Source organism: Aplidium turbinatum, chromosome 8, assembly GCF_918807975.1.
Source record: "Aplidium turbinatum chromosome 8, kaAplTurb1.1, whole genome shotgun sequence".
Taxonomy (NCBI): Eukaryota; Metazoa; Chordata; class Ascidiacea; order Aplousobranchia; family Polyclinidae; genus Aplidium; species Aplidium turbinatum.
In genome coordinates, this window is record NC_137479.1 from 9,884,199 (window position 1) to 9,909,797 (window position 25,599).

The 25,599-nt window shown below is 38.5% G+C and overlaps 2 protein-coding genes across 5 annotated transcripts in view; both read right to left on the bottom strand.

Moving 5' to 3' along the window:
* LOC145775223 (A disintegrin and metalloproteinase with thrombospondin motifs 12-like) overlaps positions 1–5,797 on the bottom strand; it is a 42,516-nt gene extending 36,719 nt beyond the window's left edge. For all 4 annotated transcript variants that reach the window (XM_082586476.1, XM_082586475.1, XM_082586477.1 and 1 more), the window contains exons 1-2: positions 5,433–5,797; positions 3,619–4,067 (exon numbers count right to left, since the gene is read on the bottom strand). In XM_082586476.1, the coding sequence (XP_082442602.1) occupies positions 3,619–4,067; positions 5,433–5,619 (636 nt within the window). In that variant the 5' untranslated portion in view covers positions 5,620–5,797. The remainder of the gene's footprint in view (positions 1–3,618; positions 4,068–5,432) is intronic.
* Positions 5,798–13,347: 7,550 nt separating this feature from the next.
* Positions 13,348–25,599, bottom strand: part of LOC145775076 (kinesin-like protein KIF1A) — a 46,197-nt gene continuing 33,945 nt past the window's right edge. Inside the window, exons 23-43 of the mRNA XM_082586272.1 lie at positions 25,477–25,583; positions 24,858–25,041; positions 24,043–24,172; positions 23,725–23,815; positions 22,896–23,014; positions 22,015–22,070; positions 21,720–21,837; positions 21,172–21,326; positions 20,548–20,656; positions 20,029–20,052; positions 19,007–19,121; positions 18,377–18,507; positions 17,788–18,001; positions 17,145–17,323; positions 16,652–16,814; positions 16,096–16,155; positions 15,768–15,892; positions 15,107–15,253; positions 14,445–14,637; positions 13,834–13,952; positions 13,348–13,501 (exon numbers count right to left, since the gene is read on the bottom strand). Of these exons, the coding sequence (XP_082442398.1) occupies positions 13,459–13,501; positions 13,834–13,952; positions 14,445–14,637; positions 15,107–15,253; positions 15,768–15,892; positions 16,096–16,155; positions 16,652–16,814; positions 17,145–17,323; positions 17,788–18,001; positions 18,377–18,507; positions 19,007–19,121; positions 20,029–20,052; positions 20,548–20,656; positions 21,172–21,326; positions 21,720–21,837; positions 22,015–22,070; positions 22,896–23,014; positions 23,725–23,815; positions 24,043–24,172; positions 24,858–25,041; positions 25,477–25,583 (2,582 nt within the window). The 3' untranslated portion in view covers positions 13,348–13,458. The remainder of the gene's footprint in view (positions 13,502–13,833; positions 13,953–14,444; positions 14,638–15,106; positions 15,254–15,767; positions 15,893–16,095; positions 16,156–16,651; positions 16,815–17,144; positions 17,324–17,787; positions 18,002–18,376; positions 18,508–19,006; positions 19,122–20,028; positions 20,053–20,547; positions 20,657–21,171; positions 21,327–21,719; positions 21,838–22,014; positions 22,071–22,895; positions 23,015–23,724; positions 23,816–24,042; positions 24,173–24,857; positions 25,042–25,476; positions 25,584–25,599) is intronic.

Consider the following 25,599-nt stretch of genomic DNA (forward strand, 5'->3'; position numbering starts at 1 on the left):
TGATGGTAATCAGATTCGTGTCAGACTTACTACTGTTACAAATATTACGAGCCTCAAGCAACTGCAAGTACAGTACAGTACATTACTCAAAACCGCAACAGTTAAGCTGCTAAAGATTATTTCTCTATCAGAGGATAAACGTTTTCCCCATCCATCAACCAATTAAACTATCTTCGTATCACATTTTCCAGCATTTTTATGCCACTACCTGGCATTGACTACATTCCTGTATTGCAGTGGTTCCCAACCTGGGGGTAAATTACCCCCGGGGGGTAATTTGCCTGTTTTCGGGGGGTAACGAGACCCGATTTGGAAACAGCGAAGCAAGTAAAGGTTGTGATCTTCATAAAAGCGAAGGAATTAAACAACCGTTTTTTCAAGAAACTGTGCAAGAAGATAGGAGAAAGATACGAAGCATTACTGTACCACACAGAAGTACGATGGCTGTCTCGTGGCAAAGTGATAACCCGCCTGGTCGAACTTCGTGAGGCTGTCCATGTTTTTCTGATAGAAAAGAAGTCCGACTTGGCTGAATACTTCTCTAACTAACAGTGGATTTCCCAGCTGTGCTACCTGGCTGATATCTTTGGTGAATTGAACAAAGGAAATCTTTTAATTCAAGGCAAGAATATAAGTGTGATCGACACCAAAGTAGTTGTAGCAGCATTTATCGTAAAGGTTAAATTGTGGAACAAGCGAGTTGGAAGAGGCACAGTGGCGCAGTTTCAAACGCTTGACATGTACTTCGAAGGCAGTGGACATGAGTTGACAGCGGCGTTGAAGGAGGACATAGCTGACCACTTAGGCCAGCTAGCTAAGAAGATGGACAACTACTTTCCGAATTTGAAAACGGCTAGTCTCCAATGGAGCACTAAGCCCTTCACATGTGATGACAGTCAGGTGGATGATGACGACTTTCGACCAAAAAAGAATTTATCACTCTCCGAATGAACGAAGTGTTGAAACTTGATTTCAAGGGGAAAGGTAGGAACCCTTCTGGTTTTGCAGACACCAGAACGCACCAACATTAATTAGCAACACGTGCATTAAATATCCTGACATCTTTTTCAACCACGCATTGCTGTGAACAAGGATTTTCAACTGTCTTAGGAATAAAGACAAAGAAGCACAATCGCCTGGATGTTAAAAGCGACGCAAGAATCGCCTTCAGTACCACAAAGCCCAGGATCACAAAGCTGGCGGCTAAGTTCAGGCCCAACCTTCGCATTGAATGTTTACCACGCATTTTTATCTTGTATCCAATATTGTATTACATTTTGATAGTCATAGTTAGCCCTTTGAAATACATAGCAATAAACACTTTTGTTTTTGAAAATTGATCGTGGGGGTAATTCGCTTACCTCAGGGTGGAGATTAGGGTAACAGCCAAAAAAAGGTTGGGAACCACTGCTGTATTGGCACAAGCTACTTACAACAAACGGATCATCTACAGTATGTAGCCATGGTCTGTTGAAATATAGATCGAAAGTAGAAACAAGTGCAACTATTCGGTTATTTAACATGCAAGAAGCTGTATGATACTATGAGTCAAACGCTGAATTACTTTTGTGGCAAATATGAGCAACATAAGACGTTTGATATAAAAAACAAACCTTTTTTGTTAATGTTCATCAAAGACACAAACCATTGGCCTAAGGTTAAAATCTCTGACTAAATATGTTTCGTAGAGTCATTGCCAACGAATAAGCCACATCAATCACAAAAACAATGACACCAAACATTTGTTTATAAGATGAAGAACCGTGCTTACGATGCTTCAACCTATGTGATCGCCAGCCAGAAGCTAATCTTTTTTTCAAAATAATAGAAAACTTGATAATTATGTTAAAACATAACTACCAACTACTTGCGCTGTGACAATACCGATTAACGGGGAATATTCAACAGATGCGTTGAGCCGCGACATTGTGAACCAGCGGTCATATGAAATGTCGCAGTGTTGATAGAGCGAGTCTCAAGCGTAGAAACCCAATGCAAAAGTGTCTGCAAAACACACGCTTTCGTAACCTCCACTGAACTCTCGCGTGTTTTCATAGTTTGTGGGATGCCAAAAATATCGATTGATTTCAAAAACGCATCACCCCAACACAAATTTACAGACAAAAGTATGCCGAGAATGTGCTTCCATACGGACCATACAGCATCGGCTACATACAGTAAAGCTCAGAATTTTAGGGTTGTCAACTTTGAAAAAAAACAAAAAAACGGTAGCTTTGCGTCAAGTGTACGTGAATCGTCATCAGATTAACGTAATACGTTACACTTAGCAACACCAAGGGGGTATGCAAAAATAGTTTTCACTAATATGAGTCAGTGGGTCAAGTTGCAACAGACAACACGTTTAAGAGCCCGACAAATAGACAATACAATCAAGCCTGTGCATGATAAACTGCTACCGGTACCGGAATTGAATGATGTTAAATATTGTGGAGAGGTTCATATCACAGCCTTACTATATTTAATTAAGTTGACGCCCTGAACTACTACCAAATGTTATCAGCTACACTGTTGATCTTTCGATTTATTTGCTCTTAAACATTGGCTGACCATGTTTAGACTATAAATCAACGAAGCAATGAAAAGTGTAAGACCAACGCCAGACAAAAGTGAACATAATCATACATTGACCCTTTTTATCTACGCTGCTTCACACAAATTTTGTTTCTCACGCATCTCTGGAAAATGTTCTCATCAAATAGGGAAATTAAATGAAATGAAGATACGATTTATTTTACAAAATTAAACAACAATTTGAAGAATTGCCTTTTTAAGAAGTTGTGGTATTTTAACCATGGGAAACTCACAATACAAGAGAAACCATACACATTCATACGAGGGTTTAAGGTGTTTTGAGACTAAGTCAAGTACAAATAAAACGAGGTACTTGACCACAGTCCTTGACATTTAGATGATTCACTTCTAACAAATACAAGCTTGTTGATTGTATCAACCACACACAGTAATCTGAGGGGTACGACATGGATACGGCTTCTTCCCTACTCTTAAGTGGATTCCTTTTTGCGTCAACTGATTAGCTTTGAACAAAAATTGAATGATTCCTTGCATTATCGAGCATATGTGATTAAAGGTATAGGACACTAAAATTCAATGTAGCTGTAAAAGGGAAATTATTTTTCTAAATGCATTTAAAAACTTCTTTCACAGGCCTGGCTGACACCGCAAAGCACACAGCTTTGGTAGCTTTCTTAAACTTAGATCTTAGCGCAGCCAACAAGTCGCATGGGATGGGATCAGCAAATTATTCAATACTTTACAGTAATAGGAGCTTTTCGTCAATTCACAACTATTAAACCAAAATATTGTGTTTTGTCAACCCCAATTTTCCTGTTAAAAATCAGGATTTAAGTAGGTTGTTTAATATATGTAGTAGTTGGGTAGGGTTTATAAACAAACACATTTCTAGAAATGACAATCTTTCTCCATTGAAAAGGTAAAGTCCTAAATGTTGCATAACCCATTGCGTTAGCTCAAAGAAAGATTGAAAACATTTGCTCAGTCAAACAAATGTTAAAGATAATAATAAATTAAACATCGAAAACTTGAGTGCCAAATTATCGTTAATCAACATCTACTCACCAAACCGCTACAGGTGGATACGGCAACAACGGATTGAGGATGATCAATTACGTGACCTCGAAAGTGGCAGGGCCAATTTGTGCCTCTCTGAATCGAGGTTCGTTGATGAGGAGGACTTTTGTAGAATCCTCTTGCATTTTCTTCCTCTCCACGAAGACGCTCTACCACAAAGTTGGAATGCACCAGCTTTTGATTCTCGGAAACATTCAGAGTCAACTGTTTGCCTTCCACGTCTACGGTAAAATACAAATGGGCAACATCCCGATCTTCATCAATATCCCGTCGTTTCCTCCTGGACTTTAATTTTTCTTGATGCCGGAATCCGGTGAAATGTTTGACGTTGTGTGACAGAAATTGTCCCTTGTGGTCAACACGGCCTGGATGAGTGATGACGTAATCAAGCTGTGACGTCGAGCCGATGCCTAGGGAGTTTAATGTAGAAGGTATATCTGCGAAACGAACAAACGTATTAAGTATTTTGTACTTTCACGTATTTCTTGCTTATATTCAAAGTGTCGTAGTAGAAGCGGATCTAGTAAGTAGTTTTATGGAGCGATTTCAAAGCAACACAATAATGTGTTGGTCTCTACACTCTGCATTAATCCGACATTGTAAATACATCTTGAATAAAGTTACTTTTTTTGTGTTTTAGGGCGGGGCGATTGCACCACCCTAAACGGAAGAAGACACCAATGCTCAGAGTCTCAGACAAGAGCTGAAGCCTACGATGAAAGTCATAACTTAAACTTAACCGTACACATGGTAGGAGTTAGGGGGGGGGGGGGGGATATAAACATTTCAAATTCTGTTACAACATCATTTGACAAAGTTTTACTATTGATTTTGGCTGAAAGTAGGCTACTCTCAAAATGTGCAATTTTAAGGTAGGCCTACTTTTTCAAAATTAGCTGGGGGAGGCCCCTCAGAACCCCCCCGAGTGCTTCGCCTTCAGTGACTCGTTCTGGGCTCACTCACATGTAGTAAAATACTTATTTGCCCCCAGATTTGTTTTGCTGGCTACGGCCCTGGGGGTAGGCTTCATTGCGGATGCATCTCAAATTATTGTATTTTTACACAAATATTGTAGCCTATGTTTGAAAATGAATCATAAAACGTTAGATAATAGCCTACGAATGATGAAACCATGTTATGTAACAAAGTGCAGTATATAACTGTGCGCCGTCAGCTGCATGATAATATTATAATTATATTTAGCGCAAATAGGCGGGTCCGTTTGAAAACATTTCACTGAATAAACAACTAGTTACCGTACTAATTTTATACAAAGTGAGCCGTTTAAATAGGCTTGGCTTCTATGTGTTTGATGCCATCAAAGCACAAAACACCGTAACAAATGCCTTCCCCTCCCAATTGAATACATATCTATTTGCAAACGACACGGATTATATGCGTAATATGCTTGGCATTACGTGCCACTCCCAAGAGAGCCTACAAACTTCAGCAGGTTGGCGATGAACTGAATTAACATGCCAAGATTGCATTAATGTGCACTCATCAGTCATCACTACGTCTTCGATATTTTCATTTGTTTTCAAGAATGTACTAGTGCTTCTGCAGGTTTTTAATATCCTCAAGATTAGGCTACTGAACGTCAACTAGGAGTCGAGCGCGTTTTTGTGGCATAGCCTTGTGTACTCGTGCTTTGTTGGTAAAATTGCTACCGCGATTTTGGCAGACTTACATTATTCCCCTTACCAGAAAGAAACAACGAAATTGAGAATTCCAGCAACACAGTTTTACCATCGCTAAATTTTTAGCTATTCAACGTCAGTAAAACTTGTTCACTAACTCACCTTTTACACTGCTGTCAGCAAAACGAATTTCTTGGGGTAAATTTTCTATAACACTTTGACGAACACTTTCTTCAAACTGCAGCAGCGTTGTTGCAAGTACAGCATTGCAGAGGCAAAGCAGAATCGGAGTAAAATAAACGATTTTGCAGCTTGGCTGCAAACAACTGGTTATCAGTTCTCTTGCCATTAATTTGTAGTTGCTCCGATTTTATAGTTTAACCGCAACAACTACAACTTGTTCCAAACACGAGCAAAAGCTTAACCGGAGTACAAAATATTCTTCCCAGCTGAATATGCGGTTCCAAGTAAAGAGTAAGTTTCATAAAAGAATGCCTATAAGTGCTTTCAGTAGAGAGTTGACCCTTAAAAGTCACACTAGAAAACAGAATGCTTGCTGATTAAGAGTCACTTGTCAGCAAGTTTACTACCACTCAGCTGAATTTAACAACTTCGTTTATACTTTTCTTGCGCTTTGTTCTTGCCGACCTCTCACACCACTTGATCGAGACACTAGAAACTCAAAACAGTAGCCTGCTTGCCAACCTAAGATAAGAATAAGCGACGTTGCTAATCCTTAAATCCACACTTAAGTCTTTAACCTTTGTTCTTCTGCAGACTTCAGTTTCACCTATTGGCGCTGTTTTTAAACGCTCAGTCAGCTAACAGAATCAGCGAGCACTGGAGCAATTTATTGCTGTGCAAAAAGTTCTCCGTTTACCACATTTAATCTCAAGTCAGCAAGCCAGTCAGCTTTGTTGGCATAACAAATACTGCAATAATAAAGTTGTAATACACTTTCTTCAATGCCAATGCACACAACCAAACAATTGAATTTGAGGTATTTGTCATGATCACAGCTTAAAAACAGAGCTGAAAAAGAGTATCGCTGCCTTTTTTTTCAGACTTCAAATATTCAAAAAAGGTTGTCTTCCGCGATCAAATGAATAAATTTATGCCGTCTTGTACATGGTGACGTAGCAAAAGGATACTTCAAGCGGCCAGAAATAACTTAAGAATACCGCTGATGGAAACAACCTTGTCCAGCTCTCCCTCATGGCAGTGCCAACTGCCAAATGATGCAAAAGTGCCGACGCTGTAGACTTTGAATCATGGACGTTTTATTCTCATAAATGTGTAGACTAAATTAAATACTTTTGATTATGCAGCCCACTGTTTGAAAGATGCGTTGTTTTCAGAAGCTAATATTAGCTGATATTGACGTTAAATTATTAAGGCTAAGCAATAGATTGAGTTTCACTTTTAACAGCGTAAATATTATTTACTTTGCAAATGCAGATACAAACGACCTGTTTTAACCTGATGCTGCGGGTTCGCTGTCATTGTCATTGCCAAATACACATGACCAGAAAACCGTGATCCGAAAGCTAATGCAAATTGCAAACCACTACTACTACAGCGAACCGCAGCAGCAGGCTAAAACAGGTCGTTTCTCGTTTGTATATACATTTGTGAACTATTAAGTCTAGCTTCTTAATAAAATCAGAAAATAAAACAGTAAAGTTGGGTAACTCAAAACAATTATTCACAAAGCGCTTCCGCCGAAAAGGCGGCTTTGCATGTATTCTTATTCCAGTGGAATCATTTTTAAATCGATTTTATTAAGAACACTGACAAAGTCGTCTTTACGGCGGTGAAAGGTTTGTCAATAAATTTTACTAGTCAGCCTACCAAACCGGACTGTTTTCATTTACTGATTTTATTCATTTGATTGCTTCTTACCATACATGTAGGCTATCCTTGCATTGCATTATTATTTATGACCTGCAATTCTCCTAACATCGAGAAGCAGGCGCGGATCTATGGGGGGGCCCAAGGGGCCCGGGCCCCCCCCCCCCGAAATTTTGTGAGAAATGGTTGAATGGTTTGATATGCTTCTAAACAGCGGATGTTAGTCCCGCAGCGGACTTAACTTATCCCGGGAGGGGGGGGAATTATTTTTTGTTATTATTAAAGTTGAAATTATCCATCGATTATACATTTTAATAGCAACATTTGTTGGAGCTGGCTCAGCTGAAACCAACGCTGAGCCAAATGACGTCAGTTGAAACAATCTGAAACCTGAATTGTTTTATAGTTTTTAGTCTTCATCATAATTTCAATCAATTACCGTAGGCTATATGTCTACAATTCTACAAACATACAAATATCCAATTGGTCATGGACACTGCGTACAGGGTTTTAAACCAGATTTCAAGTTTACTTTGCATGCTTAGCAATTTTTATTCCAGCAAAATTTATTGATGAACATGGCTGTTTTAATGTCTATTTTATAGCATATCGTATATGTCGTAGTAGGCTATCATTGTTCACAGTGGTGTAGCCAAGGGGGGGAGGAGGTTGGGGGTTACAACCCCCCTTTGGCACGCGTGTGACGTCACGATATTGAGAATGATGCTTTCAGTCTCTATGTCTCTAAAACAAAGTTTGCCTTATTTTAAACGAAACTGCATTAAAAGAGCGAGTTTTGCCAATACAAAACATTCAAGCATCTCAGCCAGGAATTAGCAACAAGAAAACATAGAGACTTAGCTTTATTACCGAAAAACTGCCGAAGAAAACATGATCTTATCCTTTTGCTATGCCACCGGACAGCACCATTTTACAGGAATATTTATATCCATATTTTTGTTGAAAATGCTCTCAGTAAATTTTCAAAATTTTCTGGGGGAGGCCCCCCAGACCCCCCGCTGCTGGGTGTTTTACTTTCTTCTTTCTTTGCAATTCATTTTCAAATTTTCTGGGCCCCCCCCAAAAAAAACTCCTAGATCCGCGCCTGTCGAGAAGCCTGAACAGCGATTTAAAGACATCTTCTAGACAAGCTGCTTCGTAATCACGAAGACAAACTGTTCATACCGGAAAATGTAAAAATATCTCTTGTTGCACAAGATTTGAATTGTGCTACATTAATGCTTTCTTTAAAGTAGATTATAAGCATTCTTTTCTTACTACGTCAAACTTTGTCAAAAAAATGTTTTTATTTAAAATTGATCAAAACTTTGAATTTTTGGTCAAAATTTCTCGTTCTTCATGTAAAAATGATTGCCCTACTCATGAAGAAAATATTTTTACATATGCTACAGTAGGCTAAGTTGTACAGCATGAATATTGAAAATATTTCGTCATGAGTAGGGCGATCAGTAGGCTATAACAAAGACGATAGGCTACATAAAATAGATCTTCATAGCTCCCCGATAGCTTAGTGGTTACGCGACCGGCTCAAGATCACGCGGCGCTGGTTCGACTCGCGGGGTGTGCGCTTGAGCAACGCATTTCAGGCACACCTCTCCATTCAGTGACACCTTGTAAATAGAATAATTCCTTGGCAACAACACTTTAATAATCGGAAAACTTCACTCTGTCAATCTCGGTAACTGGCCCTGCGTCAAGAGCCTCTATAAGAATGCGAAACTACCAGGAATAACCTATCAAGGCTTTGTCAGTCCGAGAATAAAGATTCAAAACCAACCAACCTTCAACTTTGGATATTGCCAGTTATCAGAAGGACTATCCACATTCCACAGGATCATGACAGCAATAATGTTTGGGTGGAATTTCACGATATCAGCAAAAGGCAAAAACAGGAAGAAATTTAGAGGAAAAAAGCTTGATTTATTTGAAATTAGTTTGATAACCTAGCGATGAAACCGAAGATCGGCTGCTCTTTGGCATCTATTCGGCGTTGTCCGGAAGCTCATGGGAACGTTCAAATATTACGTAACGCTTTTTTTCCGAATTTTTGACCCCCCCCTCCCCCATGTAACGCCAACGTAACGCTTTTTTCAATCCCCCTCTCCCCCATGTAACGCTTTTTCACTACGAATTCAGCACAAAAAACTACCATTCCGTACTCGAAAGCGTTACGTAACGTTTTGCTTGAACCCCCTCCCCCCCCCGATGTGACGCTAACGTAACGCTTTGCATAAACCCTCCCTCCCCCTCGAAGGCGTTACGTAATATTTGAACGTTCCCCATTCGTAAACCTGTAATAAACAGAAACTACTCTCTAGCTCTAACTAGCGGATAATAAAAAACACGAATCTTGTTTAATAAACAATTCCATAGCATCGAACTTACTGCAGCAATCTATCTTCGATTGCGCTGATGTGATGCCATTTTGATAAAAATTTGCCAACGTGCGATATGGTCCTCTTCTACCAATGCTATACATTATTTTTCCATCTCCCCGGTTTAGGCTAGATATAACAAAAACAGACAAAGGTGGCTCAACCATAAAGTTCCCAACGATCCAATTATATTCCATGTGGTAAAGTACAAATTGTCAGTAGAGCTTTATCGCACACTATTCCATCGATAGTGCCATTTTATCCGGGCTATGGAGTCACTCAGCCAGCAAAAGTTTCGATTCATTTATATTTTGGCTAAGTGGAAAGATGCTTGGGAGACCAGGAGCGAAGTTGAAGGTAGGATAGGTTTGTAGGCTACGACTCTACAGTTCTGATTTCCAACTTCAGGTGGAAGTTCAACCTGACAAACCTTATCTTTTTAGGTCAGTGATTCAACTTCTTTGGTTCTAGAGTTTAGAAATATAATATTCCGTCTAACCTGAAATTTCGATGCTTTCTCTGTCCAACCAGACAGACTATCAATGTTTTTTTTACATTAGTTTACATTTGTTACAACCGTTTTTTACATTTTACGTTTTTTTACATGCAACGTCTGCAGACGTTAAATCAATGTAAAAACAATTGACTTACTCTTAGAGGAGGTTAACGATCGTTATCAATCATCTCTGCAATTGCATATCACACCAATAAATAGAAATTTATTTTTCACAACATCACATTTTGACAGCGAGATTAATTACACCTAGGTTGCAGAATTAAACTGTTTGTACGTCGTTCAGTCGTTGCAATACGTTGAATCAATGCAAACTAGATCAATTTAAGCCGGGAATCGTGATAACTAGCACAAATAACGTTAATGTACGCAAACACAACGTGCAAAGAGCGCCATGTTGAAAAAATCCAACAAATTTTGCGTTGGTCTCACTGTTATAGATGTTGGATCAATGTAAAACTTGACGGGTTTTTCGATCGGCATTTTAATGGTGCAGTTTAGACGGCAAACATATTCACTACGTTAAAAAAATCGAAAAGGACGTAGATTTTAAGGAAAAAGGACAAAAAAAGAACTGAAAGGACCATTGATATAACTTACTGCGACATTTAACACCAAGGCTTGTTGAAAGTAAGCACGACCTCACAAATAACTGTTGATTCACTTTAGAAGGAATCCTGCAATTAACAAACGTAGGAGGTTATCATTTGTGTAGGACAAGGTGAACAAGTACCCAAACAACTAAATCAGACATTTTTACATTGATTCAACCTCTTCCGACGATGAATCAATGTAAAAACGAGGGATTTTACTATTTGGGCAGTGGCTATATGACTGCAAGCGAATATAATCATGTACATTGTACAATGACGACTGAAAACGTCGCTCCACCCAGCAAGTTATTTTGCAAAACGGAAGGTAACATCACGAAAATAACAAAAGTTGCCATTTTTGCATCGTTTCTGTGTCGACAGACGTTGAGTCGATGTACAAAAGGCAACTTTTGCTGCATGATTAAACAAATGAAGGCAGTGATGTCTTCATCCCAACATTACATAAATTTTATTCAAGTGACATTTGTTAAATATCTTTAAGATTTAGACTGGGAAAAACGTTGGTTAGTATATTTCTTTTTATTTTCAATAGTTGTTGCATCAGTATCAAAAACAACGTTATTTTACATCTAGCAAACGTAAAAGCGCCCATCACAAAAGCAGCACGCCAATTGTCAAGCAATAAATCATTTTTTTATTTACTAACCCAACTTTGAAAATATAACTTTTATTTCAATTGATTTTAATTAATTTTGATTTCGTTTTGAGTTTTAATTTGGAGTCACGGCAAACCGACATATTTCAGTAAAATAAAACGTAACATGATTCAGTGAAATTGCACAAAACAAAAAAGGACAAATTGCAAATAAAGTTGAAAGTTGAAACAAAAGCGAAATATTTAGACACAAATTGCTTTGAACAAAGAAGTGCAACGTATTAACAGCCCATGTTACAGAATCATACTTTTTCAAGTTAATGTGATGTTTTTAGACGTTGGTTTAATGTGATGACCCTGATTTTGCCAGTTAGGTCGTGTGTATACTATTGTTGTGCAGTTAAATAGCAAAAAGACTGCATTTCCAAAGGTAAGATTGAAAACAAAATATCATTCAAACACACAGTGATAATAGCCTGAAGCTTCATTCTTGAAATGTCAGATTGCGATTTTACAACACTTGAATGTTAACGATAATCCACATTTCCGCAAAATTTTCATACACTTTTGCAAAAGTTGAGGAGAAAATGAATTCAGTCTAAATCGTTGTAGTTTTGGAGCGTTGTGACGTGTAATAACAGTGATATTCCGTAAAAAATAAAGAAGCATTACTCAGAAAAGCAAATGTGATGCCAGAGTGGGTGACAATTTGAAGCACGAAGATCGAGTCATGTTTCATCATTCTGACGTCGCCAGACGTTAAAACAACAAAAAGGTAACGTTTGTCATGTGGGTTCATTTTAAATTCTTTATTTGCTGATTCTGCAGCCAGATCGCAAATCAGTCGTTTTTACATTGATTCAGCATCTGCAGACATTGAATCAATGTAAAAACATTGAAAAATACAGCGTTGAAATGTTTTGTTGAGTGAATTAGCAAAACTGTTCTTTTGTACATTGATTTAACATCGGGAGACGTTGATTCCATGTAAAAAGGACCAATTTTGCCAGTTGGAAGCGTAATATCAGTGGGATATAAAACAGACGTAACTTTTCGTATCTTCAAACGAAAAAAGAAAACAAATGAAATAGGAAAGTTGAAGTGAAATAACAAACAAACAAAAAAGAAAGAAAAAAAGACAGTGTTTTGGAAACAGCATTCACCCAGATAACAACAACAGTCCCTTTTTACAATGACTCAATATTTGCAGGAGTTGAATCAAAGTAAAACGGACAGGTTTTGCCAGCTGGGTGCTGACATGAGGCAATACACAAGCAATGTTTACACGATTGAGTGAGCAACAGCTAAGTTGTACTTTTACAAAAAAAAAAAAAAAACGAAAAAATGTGGCAATTTAACAATCCACGCACGAAACCACAAAATACTGCAGGACAACACTAACAAGCAATTTCTCGAGCAGCATGAGAGATGATAAAAAACGTTGAGCCAAAGTTATCGTTCATTTGCGATGTACGCACGGCAAACCAGCAAAAGTTATAGTGCGCTTTGACTAAATCAGAGACTTGCCACAATATTATCTTGATCAAGCTGTTGCTTGGTAGCCTAACATTTGAAGACACTAAAATAAACCAATGAACTTTTTTTTAGCTGGCTGGGGAGGAGAGTCAGCAGTGACATCCCATACAGCAAAATTAGTCATTTTTACATTGATTCAATGTCGTCAGACGTACCACCAGTAAATGTAACAATGTAAAACCGACGGACTTTGTTGTATGAGGTCACACATTGGGTCAAAGTAAGTTTCCCAGGCGGGAAACCAAAGATTTTTATATTAATTTACTGGCAGCATAAGGAGCTTCAATGAATGGATGCGATTGTTGGTGGCATATAACTGTCAGGCAAAAACAATCTGCTTGTGCAAGCAAGATGCTAGAAAACACCCAACGTTACGTTATTTTGATGTAATCCAATGATTTTTCAGATTAAATTACTATCAAGATACCTTGCAGATTACTTTGAACAAAAAGTCACAAATGTTCTTTGGGAATCACTGACAAGTGATAACATTTTGGCAACTTTCTAAAAATTTCACGTTTAATTAACTAAGCGGACAGAAAATCAACATCACAATTTGAAAACGGTCGCTATATAACAGTGAAAAAAGTAAGCACATAATTTAATATCTCTCCAGATCAGAAAAACTCTTTTTGAGATAGCTGGTAAACATCAGTTGCCAAACACGTCTCTTCCCGTCAAATCATGTTTCGATGTGTTGGCTTTCGCGGGCCAACTTTGATCTGCTAAATGTAAAAGTTATCTTTATGTTTTGAAAATTGCTTTATAATAATAATAATGTGTTCTTACGCAGCGCTACATTCATTGCAGATATTCATTGGTCTGGGCTCTTTACAAAGCAGACAGTGCAAGCATTGATTGCTTTGAATGATTTCTTACAAGAATTGGTTGACATTGTGTAGAAAAGATAAAGCAATAATATTAAAATAATTAAAGAATAGTCAACAAACCTTTGAAATATTTTTAATGAAACTTTCGAAAAACTAAAAAGATGATCTGTGTTGTTTTCAGTGATTACAGTAAGAAATTTTAAGTGACCAAACGAAGTTCGACTCACCTGATAGAACCGGCTAAAAGCGGATTGAACGCGTATAACCAGCCATGCATGTCGGCAGCATTTGTAGCTTGAAGGACAAAGCCTCGATGTTGGGCACAGACAGCAAATGTGTAGGATGTCTGAAACAATGAAGCGATGAGATTACTTTGCCTCGTAAGGTTTCATTGAACAAGCCACACAGGTGGCAAATTGTCTGATCAGAAAGTTCATACCAATGCCAGGGGCACGTAATCAATTTTTTTCAATAATATAAAAATGTTCTAGAAGTAAAAAACTTATATAACGAATCAAGTAAGTTCTGGTAGAGTCGTGGTTTGGCAGGAATGTAGCGTGTCTATCACCGGCCCTGGGTCACAAGTTTCATTCAGCTATACGTTCACTCATTATACAGACAATACAGAAAACTATCATCCAGTCACCTTTCCAAGCTAATTCTCTAACTATCATGCACTTCATAAATACGATCCTAGTGTTTTGAACAATCAAAACTACTTCCCTTGAAATACGCCGAGTTGGTGAACAAAAAATTAAGTAAGCTATCTCAACGAAAGCCATAAACTAGTTTTGAAAACATCACTAATCTTGACCAATCTAGCAATAACTTGTCTTACCGGAGAGTAGACTTGCTGTTCCGGGGAGCATTCGACCACGGTGGTGGCCAAATTGAACATCCCTCTCTCCGCGGGGTCCTTATGGCTGTTGTAGAGGAACACGTACGGACGACGGACCACAAGCCATCGTTTCATCCAGCAGCTCGCTCCTGGCTCCAGAAGATTCAAGTATCCTCTTCGGGAGACCACAGGGCTGGAAGACAATAAGACATTATCCAAAAAATAAGTTTCCAACAAAGAAGGTTGAGTGGCAGATTCAACGAACACTATATGCTGCTAGCAAATCTACAAAAGTACAGAAGCAGCACGTTTTCGAAACGTTTGCTTCTGTACATTAGTTTAGGATCTTCATTTCAGGCTCTTTATTTTTTGTATCCGATTGATCAGGTGTTCCAACCATTTTAATCCAAAGTATGGAAGGAATTGTTCAATAAAAAGTTTAAAAGCAAGAATACGAATATTCTGCTATCGATCGCAAAGTTGACAGTAAAACATTAAAAAACAAACAAAACCGCAAAAAAGCGAAATACAAATGACTCAGAGCCATCTGATCCCTGGAAATGAAATGTACAGTACCAGTTATAACACACGATGATCCATGTGCTTAGAAATATCAAAACAATCTAAAGTTTCTGAAGAGTTGTCGTATGCCCGGCCCCTACCTGACTCGGATTTCCGTGACAAGGGGAATGTATCGGCTAGGTGCGTCCCAATTGATATCGACAGGGTTCTCAGGGGTGGTTGACCCACTAGTTGTCGGAGTGGAGTATGGTGAGTCGGTTAAATCCAATTTCCCTATGGATCGGTTTCTGTGGGAAAAAATATGATGAATACTTCTTAACGATTCATCGCGAGTGAAACAACTAAAGCTACTACAATACAACCAAAGTTAAAGCGAAAGCGTTACGGTGACTTTTGTTTGGTGGTTCACAAATCCAGCTCATAATCGCCCATTTAAAGACAATATAATATTTGGCCATCATCGTCGTTCTATCCAGGGTTATGCCCGATGGTTAAAGATTTAGATAAAGTGGATGGGGAGGTAACAACATCGATCGTCGTGTCCGCCTTCAGGTAGCTCTTCAAGTATCTCACCAGTGACACAGCTGGGGTCTCTTCAGCGGCGTCAAAACTTTGAAGCGGTAGCAATTTTAAAACCAAGTGATGAAAAGAAATATTTTGTCATTACGCAACGATCGCAACATGCTCATGGAGAAAAAGCTTCTTGAAATGTTGGCAATGAAATATTTCGTTGAGAAACCAGCTTGCAGAAAATTTAAAGAAATGTACATCGCAATAAGAGACTGGACCCCTCATACTCACCCACGATGGTCATTGAGAGAATCTTTAAAGATGATGCTGTTGCTTTGTACGATGGTGTGATGGGAGTTTGAGGGGGTTAGAAAGGAATCGTCTTCTGCTGAGCCAACGCCTTGATGCTTTGGTGTCTGTTCGGATGATAGAATTCAATAAATTTCAATTCGAGATTCTAGACTACAATTTCCCCATAAAGTTTGAAAAGTTATTTTTTAGATTGTCGTTGAATAAAACAAAAGTAACCAGTGATACCAATGTTTTAATTGCTGTCAACGCGATTTCATTTGGTATCAAATAACGTCTAATAACGTGAAATAAACGTGAAACACAATACCTCAATAATTTCTTGAAAGTCAAAAATGCTTGGTATGCGATAGCGCATCAATCGAACGCACTGAAATATCGATTGAAATTAGTTTAAACAAAGCCAGCAGAAACTTTTAAGAGTGAGAAATGGTGACAATGTGATGCAGAAATACGAGTATGGCTTTGTCATGCTTTAACCCGGTTCAATTGTTTAGGGACGTGGAACAAAGTGAAATGCTTCTCAAAATTTAGTTTTCCAAGTTGTGAACCAAACTTCGAATGATTTATGGTGGTAACTATGATCTCAGTGTTGCTTTAAAACCAATTTGTGACAACCAAACTAAACCTTGCTCATCTCGTAAGAAAGGGTGACCATTACAGCCACACATTGGCATAATACACCAAAGTACAATTAACTCCTGACACGAAATTGAAGTGAAGTAGTTGAAACCAGACTACTGCTTTAAAGCAGTCAATTCAGATTAAAATTGAAACAGATGTTATTTTTTTAACATCACCAGCAACAGTAAAGCAGTTTGCCTTTTTAAGTTACAATTTAGAAGCATTTGATAATTTTATTTTACTTTCTCGGTCAATTTCCTTCCCCTGGCAACTGTGTCAGTGTCCTTGTCCGGGTCACGTGGCATGCTCACAAAGTCGGTGGTCACGCTTCGTCGCACCTTGCCCGCTGAAGGGGATCGATTCAAGTCGTTGTCTATCACCAGTGAAGACGTGAGGTCATCCACGCTGAAAGGTAATTTGATGTTTTCTACAAAACTTTGCAATTACACAATAAATTTTATTAACAAACAAAAAAAGTGTTCGACTGTGAAATGATCAGTGAAAAGCCCGAGCAGAGGGAATTGAGCAAATAAATTGTTTTTTTCAAAAACCTTTACTGACCGTTTTATTGAAATTACTGAAAAGTTTCTGAAGATTCCGTCTCGAATAAAACAAACTTTGCAATCATATAGGCATAATGCTACAGGTAATACCCTATATCTCACATCAATTAACTTCGAAATAGAAATCCCGAAGAACAAAAAAAATTTTGCACTTTACATTTTTTTGCAGTACCTGAAGGAATTTGCTACAGTGACGGCATTGCTAACCGGTTTCGAACCGGATGATACTGGTTTGTCTTCTGCGTTGTCGAATTCTCGACCAATGGGCTCGTAGGAACGGCCGGTGACAAACTGAGGCGAATCCACTTTCAAAGTTTCTTGCAGGAGCAGAATATGGCGAGTCTTTTCAACCTGAAATACATCAGTCATCTCATGTGGTGGATGTTAGCAGCGACGGTTATAATCATATAATCATGTTGATTTACGAGGTTCTTCCTATCCTCAAGTATTTAAAGACAAATCTGGCAGCATTTCTAACACGTCATTGAAAGGATCTTGGTAATTAAGACATATATATCTTGAAAATGAGAAAACATTTCTTCAAGCGGAGCCTTGGTGTTTTGGTACATTTGCTAGGGATTGAAACGCTGACGAAGATGAAAGTGTCCACTTCGATTCTTTCTATTGTTTCATTCGCAATTGACAACAAAATAGAAAAAACGAATCAATTATTTTAACCATTGTGCAAGTGCAACAGGCCTATGGTGGTTCACCAGGACAACACTGAGACCAAACCTTTTTCCTCAGCGATAAACTTTTGTTCTCTTTCTCGATGCTAGTTAGCATCACTGTACACGACCAAATCATGCACTTACTTGCAACACGTTGTGGAAGCGGTTCAGCTGCCACTGGTGCTCTAAAATCAAACTATCTCCTCTTGGACGCCACCCAGCTAGATTTTCTTCGCCTCTGACGTAGCTCGCTGACGTATCGATGACGCGTCGGCGACGTCGTCGCATTCCGGGGCTGTCTCGACCGCCAACATCACCAGACTTGAGTGACAGCTCGTAGATGCCGGTGATTCGGTTGCTGTGATTGGAAAATACCTTGTTTCCTCAGTGGTTTCGTAAATTATCAGAAATGTCGGCAAAATACGTAATCTTATGTTGATTCAACGGCTGTAAACGTAGAAACGATTCATTCGGTGAAAGCTGCAACCAGTCATGACCAAGCGAGATAATCTGTCTTTTTCATATTGAATCAACATCGGCGGAGCTTCTCAGCAGTCAGCGAACATTGAATAATTGTTGAGACGGACTGACTTGCTGGCTGGGTCCACACACCCATGCTGCAGAGTAGCACCCAGTCATTAAACACCCGCCCAAGCTCGCAAACCAGCAATTTTTTAGAATAATTCAACGTTGCAGACGAAAAAAAATCTATTTACTGACTAGAGCGACATACCTGTCAGACGAGCGGTATGAGCCGGTGAAGAAATTCCTGATGCTTCTTGATGACGTCAACTTGGCGTCACGGTTGCAGACAACCAGGCACAGATCCTTCGATATGACAACTGGCTGCGTGCAATGGTCGAGCTGTGAAACATTTATTCCTTCTTAAAATTCCACAGGGAGCATTGACATCATCTACAATACTGTAAGTCTCATAGCAAATCCTTTGACCAATTTTCACTTTTGTTGATTTTTTTTAGTTTAAATGAAAAAAAGTTGCATGTAACAACCTAGAAAAGAGTGAACAACCCAGAAAGCAAAATCCATCTTTTTACATTAATAGACGTTGAATCAGTGTAAAAAGACCAATTATGCTCTTTGGGAATCATTGTGGAGCGATACCCATCACCTGCCATTGTGAACCGCATGTCCTGCAGATGAGTTCAAAGTCTAGGCAAGCTGTGCTGTGCTAATCGATATCTACGGCATTATGCAACACATACCTTTTCTGGAACACAGCAATTCTGCTTGTGGAAATACGCACTTTCCTGTTTCTAACACTTCAGACATTTTTTTGCGTAATAGGATATCATGAAATAAAACAGACAATGAAGAAAAAAGGTTCGACAAAAACTTCCTTTACCTCCAAATAAACAGTTAAAGTGACAAAGACCTTCTCTCCAGATGGAGTAACCCGGTTGAGGAGAAGAGAGTTGTGCAGGGAGCTATCCCATGAGCACTCAAATCGGAAGAATGTTCTGGAATGAAAATACATGGTTCATATCGGTCCCCAGATCGGTCCTGGAGGAACACCAGACAAACGTGAGGCCAATTTATAAGCCGAAAAGCTTTCTGCGATGTTGGTTTGGTTTAGTTCACGATGCCACGCGCTAATCAACTGTTGGTCGAGAAACTACCAGATGAAATAATTTGAATACAGTGGAGCTCGCATATAAAAGATCACTGCATGTATCGGATGGATTTATCTAGAATACCTCGCAAGTAACGTATATCGCGTACAACAGATGAAAGTTATAAGTCCAGACTTATCCATTATATGCGAGTTGTACTGTATATTGAAAGATGCCTCAATGTGCATCTATGTTGAGATGCGCAAGTAATTAATGTAGCATGCTTCAAAAACAAATATGTGTCAGCAAGTAGAACTAGCAGTCTAGCACTAAAGATGCATATTAACTCCGACATATAGAAAAAGATTATCTGTTTCATCAAGAAATTTTACTACACTTTCAGCTCGTGTATTAAAAAAAACAATATTTCCAAAGTGCAAATTAGGGAAACAAACATTTTTGGAACTTAAAACAAACTTTTATTCGTAAATATTACGTAATCAAAGTGTTCGCTTTCTCCCGATGACGCAACATGAACGTCACAATTGTGCGATTATTATCTTTAACGTCAGTGGTCTTACAGAGAGAGTTCTGAATAATAGATGAGCTTGATTGCAGGATAAAGATCAATTCCTAAGAACAAAGCCCACGTACGCTCATGTCTTGTTCTCGGAGATAAGAATAGATTTTATTTTCCAACTTTGGCATAAGGAACAGCTACACTTCGCTGACACAACACAACGCTTTGGTCAAACTTTCAAAGCTAAGTGTAAACGGGTGTTATGAAAGCAAACATATCCCTCAACGCAATTACCTTGTATCTCTCCCGTACGAAATGCTTGTAGCATGAAAAGAAAAAAAAGGAAAAAAATTAAGAAAATTGACAGTTGATTGACACTCATGCAACAGAAAAGGAGTCTAAACTTTTTCTATGGTTTACTTCTTGCCAAAGATTTAAAGATGAATTTACCCCCATCAGCTATTTGGGATCAAAACTTGGATATTTAACATACACTTTATCTTTCCTGCGTAAATTTACCACTTTTATAGTAAAGATTTATGCTCATGAGGTAAAATCACCCCTCCCACCCCCCCCCCCCGTCTGAATACCCTTGTAACATGGTAAAGCCACCATACAATATAATGCAGTATGGAACTTAACAACTCAGATTCATCTTTAATACATGCAAACAGTGCATCATTCTAACTTGAACAAAACGCATTCGCTCACCACATGTCAAAACCAAAAAACGAAAAAAATATTAGTGCAACCTTTGACTCATGATGGGAGCTGAAATACACACTATACAGTTCCAAAAGCAGCTTTCCTCACCGGTCGTCGATGGCGGGATACACATAGTGGCCGGGAAAAAGGCTGAGAGACAGAATGTGGTCGGTCGATTGTGGACAATCGTCCGCATTACGTTGGCTCCTGATTCGTCCTACAAAGTTGAAATTCGGTGGTTTAGTGGTTCGTCTGTCCGCCTCTCAATCGGTAGGCAGGGGTTCGATACCCTGCCGGGTCATATCAAAGACTTTTTAAAAGTGGTACTGAATCTTATGCCTGCTTGGCACTCAGCAATGGAATGGATTCCAGTAATAATCTATTCAGGTGCGCCTCTATACAGCTGCATTGACACTGTCTGCTTTATAAAGCGCTGCAGAGCAACGCATCTGCGATGGATATAAAAACAGCAAGCACGCATTATTATATTATAAAACCAATACATCGATGTTTAAATCATGAAGTAAGAGGGCATTTGACATTTTTAAAACTCAAATTTGTTGTTACAAAAAAACGTTTTGATCACATCAACTTTAAACTGAATATCATTTGGAAAGCTTTAGTTGAGAGGTCACTCCTTCTTAACTTGCTGTGGCGAAGCAAGAAAAGCAGAAGCAACCATGCGAAATCACATATCACTTGCAACAACTCGTACAAGCAACAACTACATACCTACTACTACTTCTTTAACGTCTTTCCATACAAGCTCTGGACCATGCTCATGCACTATTGTAACTACCACTCTCCTCTGGATGCCTTGGTGGAGCAGAAACTCTCCGCTGTTGTTGGACACGTCGCCCTTGTGATCCACTGTGACAGGCGTATAGCTGGAAAATTGCGTTTTTTAAGCATAAAAATCGACCCAATTTAGTTTATTTTAATCAAAAATTTCAACTTGGAAAGTTTCATCAAACAGAAGAGTTTTTGCTTTGCAACATTTTTGGTGATCCAGTCCTCAATCACAAGGTTGAAAATTACTATTGTTCCTTACTGTTATCAAATTAAATTTGTTAAAGGTATATGCAACGGAAACAGCAGAGGTCTAACAGCAAGAAAGCTCTTGTGCATACTTGCAAGGCCAAACAACTAGTCGACCTCTGATTTTCGGGATGAAGTCCAGACTTTTTTGAAGCAACATGGAGAAAGCAAAAACAAAACCCACACAAAGCCATGCTAGATTTGTATTCTTAGAAAACGGAGATCCAAGGTATGATACTCACTTTCCTTGAGGCTCCAATTCATAGATTTCGAACCAGACCATGAGATCGTACGTGCATTGTACTTCACCAGACATTCCTAAGGTTGAGATGCCGTTACACTTCAAGTTTGTGGCGGGGACTAGAAACATAGTTTTTTGTGGTAACTGTTGAAAAGCTTTCCCAGTTTTACTTTAGCTGTTAAAACTTGATGTGTTTATATCTTTATTTTTTATTTTTTTAAATTGAACTCTCCAACCTTTACCTATACAAATTATCAACTTAAAATAACTATGCAAAATACAATTAGAAAGCATACCAGGTTTTGACAGAGGCGCTAAACTTAGGATGGAAGATAGTCTTGGGTTGGGTGGGCTGGAACTGAAACAAAATTCAATTCTTCCATAAGCCACAAAACAATACAGCTTTATATTGAAGAAGTTATAACTTTTTTTCTGATTATAAGGATTGGCCGACTGGTGACGTTGATTCTAATTTGTAATAACATTACGTTAGTAAAAGTTACATTAAAAAAAGTTGTTCAAATTGTCTTAGCATGCAGTTCTAGGCAAAGGATAAATCTCAAGAAACTGTTGCAGTTCATCAATTTTATAAAATAACGCATTTAGGTGATTTTCCACAGGTTTAATTCGGTTTGAACTGGATTGGAAAGTTAGTTTACACAGAAAAATACAAAAAAACTATACATGACATGCTTTCCCGAAAAGAGAACTTTTGTCAACAAACAAAATAATAATAATAATAATCATGCTTTTATTTGCGCCCATTGCGATAACATACTACCGTATACAATGGGCGCAAATAAAAGCATGATTATTATTATTTTGTTTGTTGACAAAAGTTTTCAAAAGTTTTGTTGACAAAAGTTTTTTTCCACTGTGATCACAGATGCGATACAACAGACGACAGGAAGCAGCGAAGTGACATATAGTCTTCGAGTCAGCTGCTCCCTTTATTTTGGCTTGCCTTTAAGTGTCTTTCGCCAAGACACAGCCGCGTGCTCTGGAGAGGTGTCGAACCCACGTCCTTTCGAACGTCGCGCAGACGTTCTCACCACTCGGCTACGCAGCCGACATTATCAGCTTTAAAAAACCAAAAGAGATTTTAAGCACAAACAAGCCAAAAGAGATTAAAACCAAAAGAGACTTTATCAGCTTTGACTTATTCAAATAACATTACATTTCCATTTCCTTGCTGTCATCATGCAGTGGGTGATGTGAGAAATGACCAAAAACCTCGAACACAATCGGTTGTGTGCTGACGTAATCGATGAATCGCTGAGTCACCTTCACGCAAATCTGCAAATCATGAAAAAAATTATGCATTTGGTTGAAGAAAATGGATAAAAAAGTTTATCAAATGACCAAACGCTTTCAAAAGATTTCAGAAAAAATCTGAAGAAAACACAGCATTTACATATAAAGTATTATTTTACTATGTTTTTCCAGTTTATGTTAATCCCTAGTTAATTTCTTGATAAGTAGCTGGGTAGAAATTCAAACTGAACACTGATTGGACGTCAACGTTACGCGAGTTACACACAAAGTCAATAGTTGGTTTTTGAAGAGATGTTTCAATTTACAAAAAAATCGCATCACGGTGCTTCCAATTTCGTCTTAAAAGTTGAATCCAATTGAAATTGAAAACCGTAGCAATCTTGTCAGGTCGCATTTGGCAATTCCATGAAGAACAAATTAAGATGTAGGCTACTGTTGTTTTCCCCTGCGCAAACTGATGTTTTCATTAAGCAAATCTACGTAAGCAGCATTTCACAGAAAAAGAAAAAGATGACACACCTATTGATCTCCACAAGTGCAGGAAAAACCTTTATAGATCGCGGTTGGCAGTAAACCAAACTATAAAAATGCAGCATCTCAGCAGAATCGTCTTTTTACGTGGATTCAATGTTAGGAGACGTTGAATGAACGTAAAAAGGCAATTCTGCGGTTTGAAGACCGAAAAGCCACTGTAAACGACAAGCATTAATTATTGAGAAGGTTTTCCTTACGTTTTGTACGTGGTAGAAGCCCAGAGGCGCACCCTTCCCTGTGTTCTTCAGAGGTTCTGTAGAAAAAGCCTCTTCTTGACGATGCAGAAAGCTGCAAATCAAATTTCAATACATGACGTCATGTAAAACATTTCAAAGATACAGTTGGTTACAAAATTATATGATCAACTAGAGGGATGGTTAAAATGTCGAAAAGTAGTGATGCTGAGTGTCCAACTGTCCATGTATAGTCAGCACCACAGAAAACTAGTATTTACACGATTTTTTCACGTTTTATAAATGTAAACTAAACAGGCGAAGTCATCTCAGCTCACATACTTAAATTGACAGAAAATATCAGCATATTTGGTGGAGATTCCAATAGCATCCAATATCGTTATGCGGAATTGCAGCTCTGAACCGATTTCTAAGTGGTTTTGCACAGGATCACAAGTCAGCACGGAGGGCTCTTTGAATGCAGAACCTGAAAAGTATCGTACAGTGGTCGGTTAAGCCAATATGTTGACAATAAACCTTTCGACATGACATCATTGTTTGGTGTCATAGAATAGCCATCATGAAACGTTTGGCAAACAGAAATGGTTTACGAAATCGAATTAGATGGTTTTAAATATGAATTTGAAAACGAACATCCAATAATTTGGGGAGACATTTTTTCATTTTATTTGTATCTTGTCAGAAAAATTATAACTATAAATCTACATTTATTAATTACAGTATACAAAGTGACAATGACAGTTTTGATTGTTGCGTGGCTTGTTGAAAAACAAAACGTACAATACAAGAAATGTTGCCAAAACAAGTGACTCATGTTTTCAGCCTCCTCATGGTGAGTCCCAGTCTTCTTCTTCAACAGATTGATCATGTTTGATCAGCTGTGATCTCCCTTATGAACTGCCTCCATTTTGTTCTGTCTTTTGTTTTTGTTAGTGCTTCCGGCATGCTTTTTATTTATTTTTTTAGTCCCAGTAACTGAGTAAAATCAGGCTAATGACTGTAAATAGACATATTAGAGTATTTCTGGGGTAGTAAAAGGAAAAACACTCGGCCCCAGCGAACAAAGATAGCCAAAAGTTTCAACATCTTCCTCCTCCAGAAGAAGAAAACAATCAAAGAATTGATTCGTCACTTACTATTCTTCTCCCATTCGGACGATGAATCCATGCAGAGTCCAGAATCATCTCCAGTCTTAGAGAGGAGTTCCTTCGGAACGCTTTCACTGATGGAATTTTCAGCGGAGCTATCTCCACGTCCTTCCACGAAACGGACGTCTATGTCTTCACTCACAGATTCACACGGGGAGGATAGATCTGTGTCCTGGAGGAAGAAAAAAGCGTTTTCAAACAATCTTCAGTGCTATGTAATAAAGATTGTGTAGAGCTTTCATATGAAACGGCTGACAATATATCAGTGCAGTTTATGATTTTCTGCTGGCGAATAAACAAAAGTATAGAAAAAACCGGAATGGCCCGTTTCGGTGAGTTCGATTCGGTGAGTTCGATTCGGTGAGTCCGATTCGGTGAGTCCGATCCCTTAAAGGGGGATTTTTTTAATTTTTTTTTAAATTATCGGGTACCGTAGCCTAATTATCATTGCCGTTTTAGGGTTTGGGGTTAGGAGTTAGGGTTAAAGGTTAGGAACTCACCGAATCGGACTCACCGAATCGGACTCACCGAATAGTAGCAGACCCAGAAAAAACAATAAACACAAATAATTCGCTCAATAAGTTATGGCGAAACAAAGCACACCCACCCCGATAAAGGTTTCGTCGAACTTCACATGGATAGTTGTAGACTGTCTTCGGCTTGTGTATTGTATCGAGCTGTTGTTCCAAGCGTCGTTCCTGTACCGCTTGCTATCTGCAGCACGAAGGTA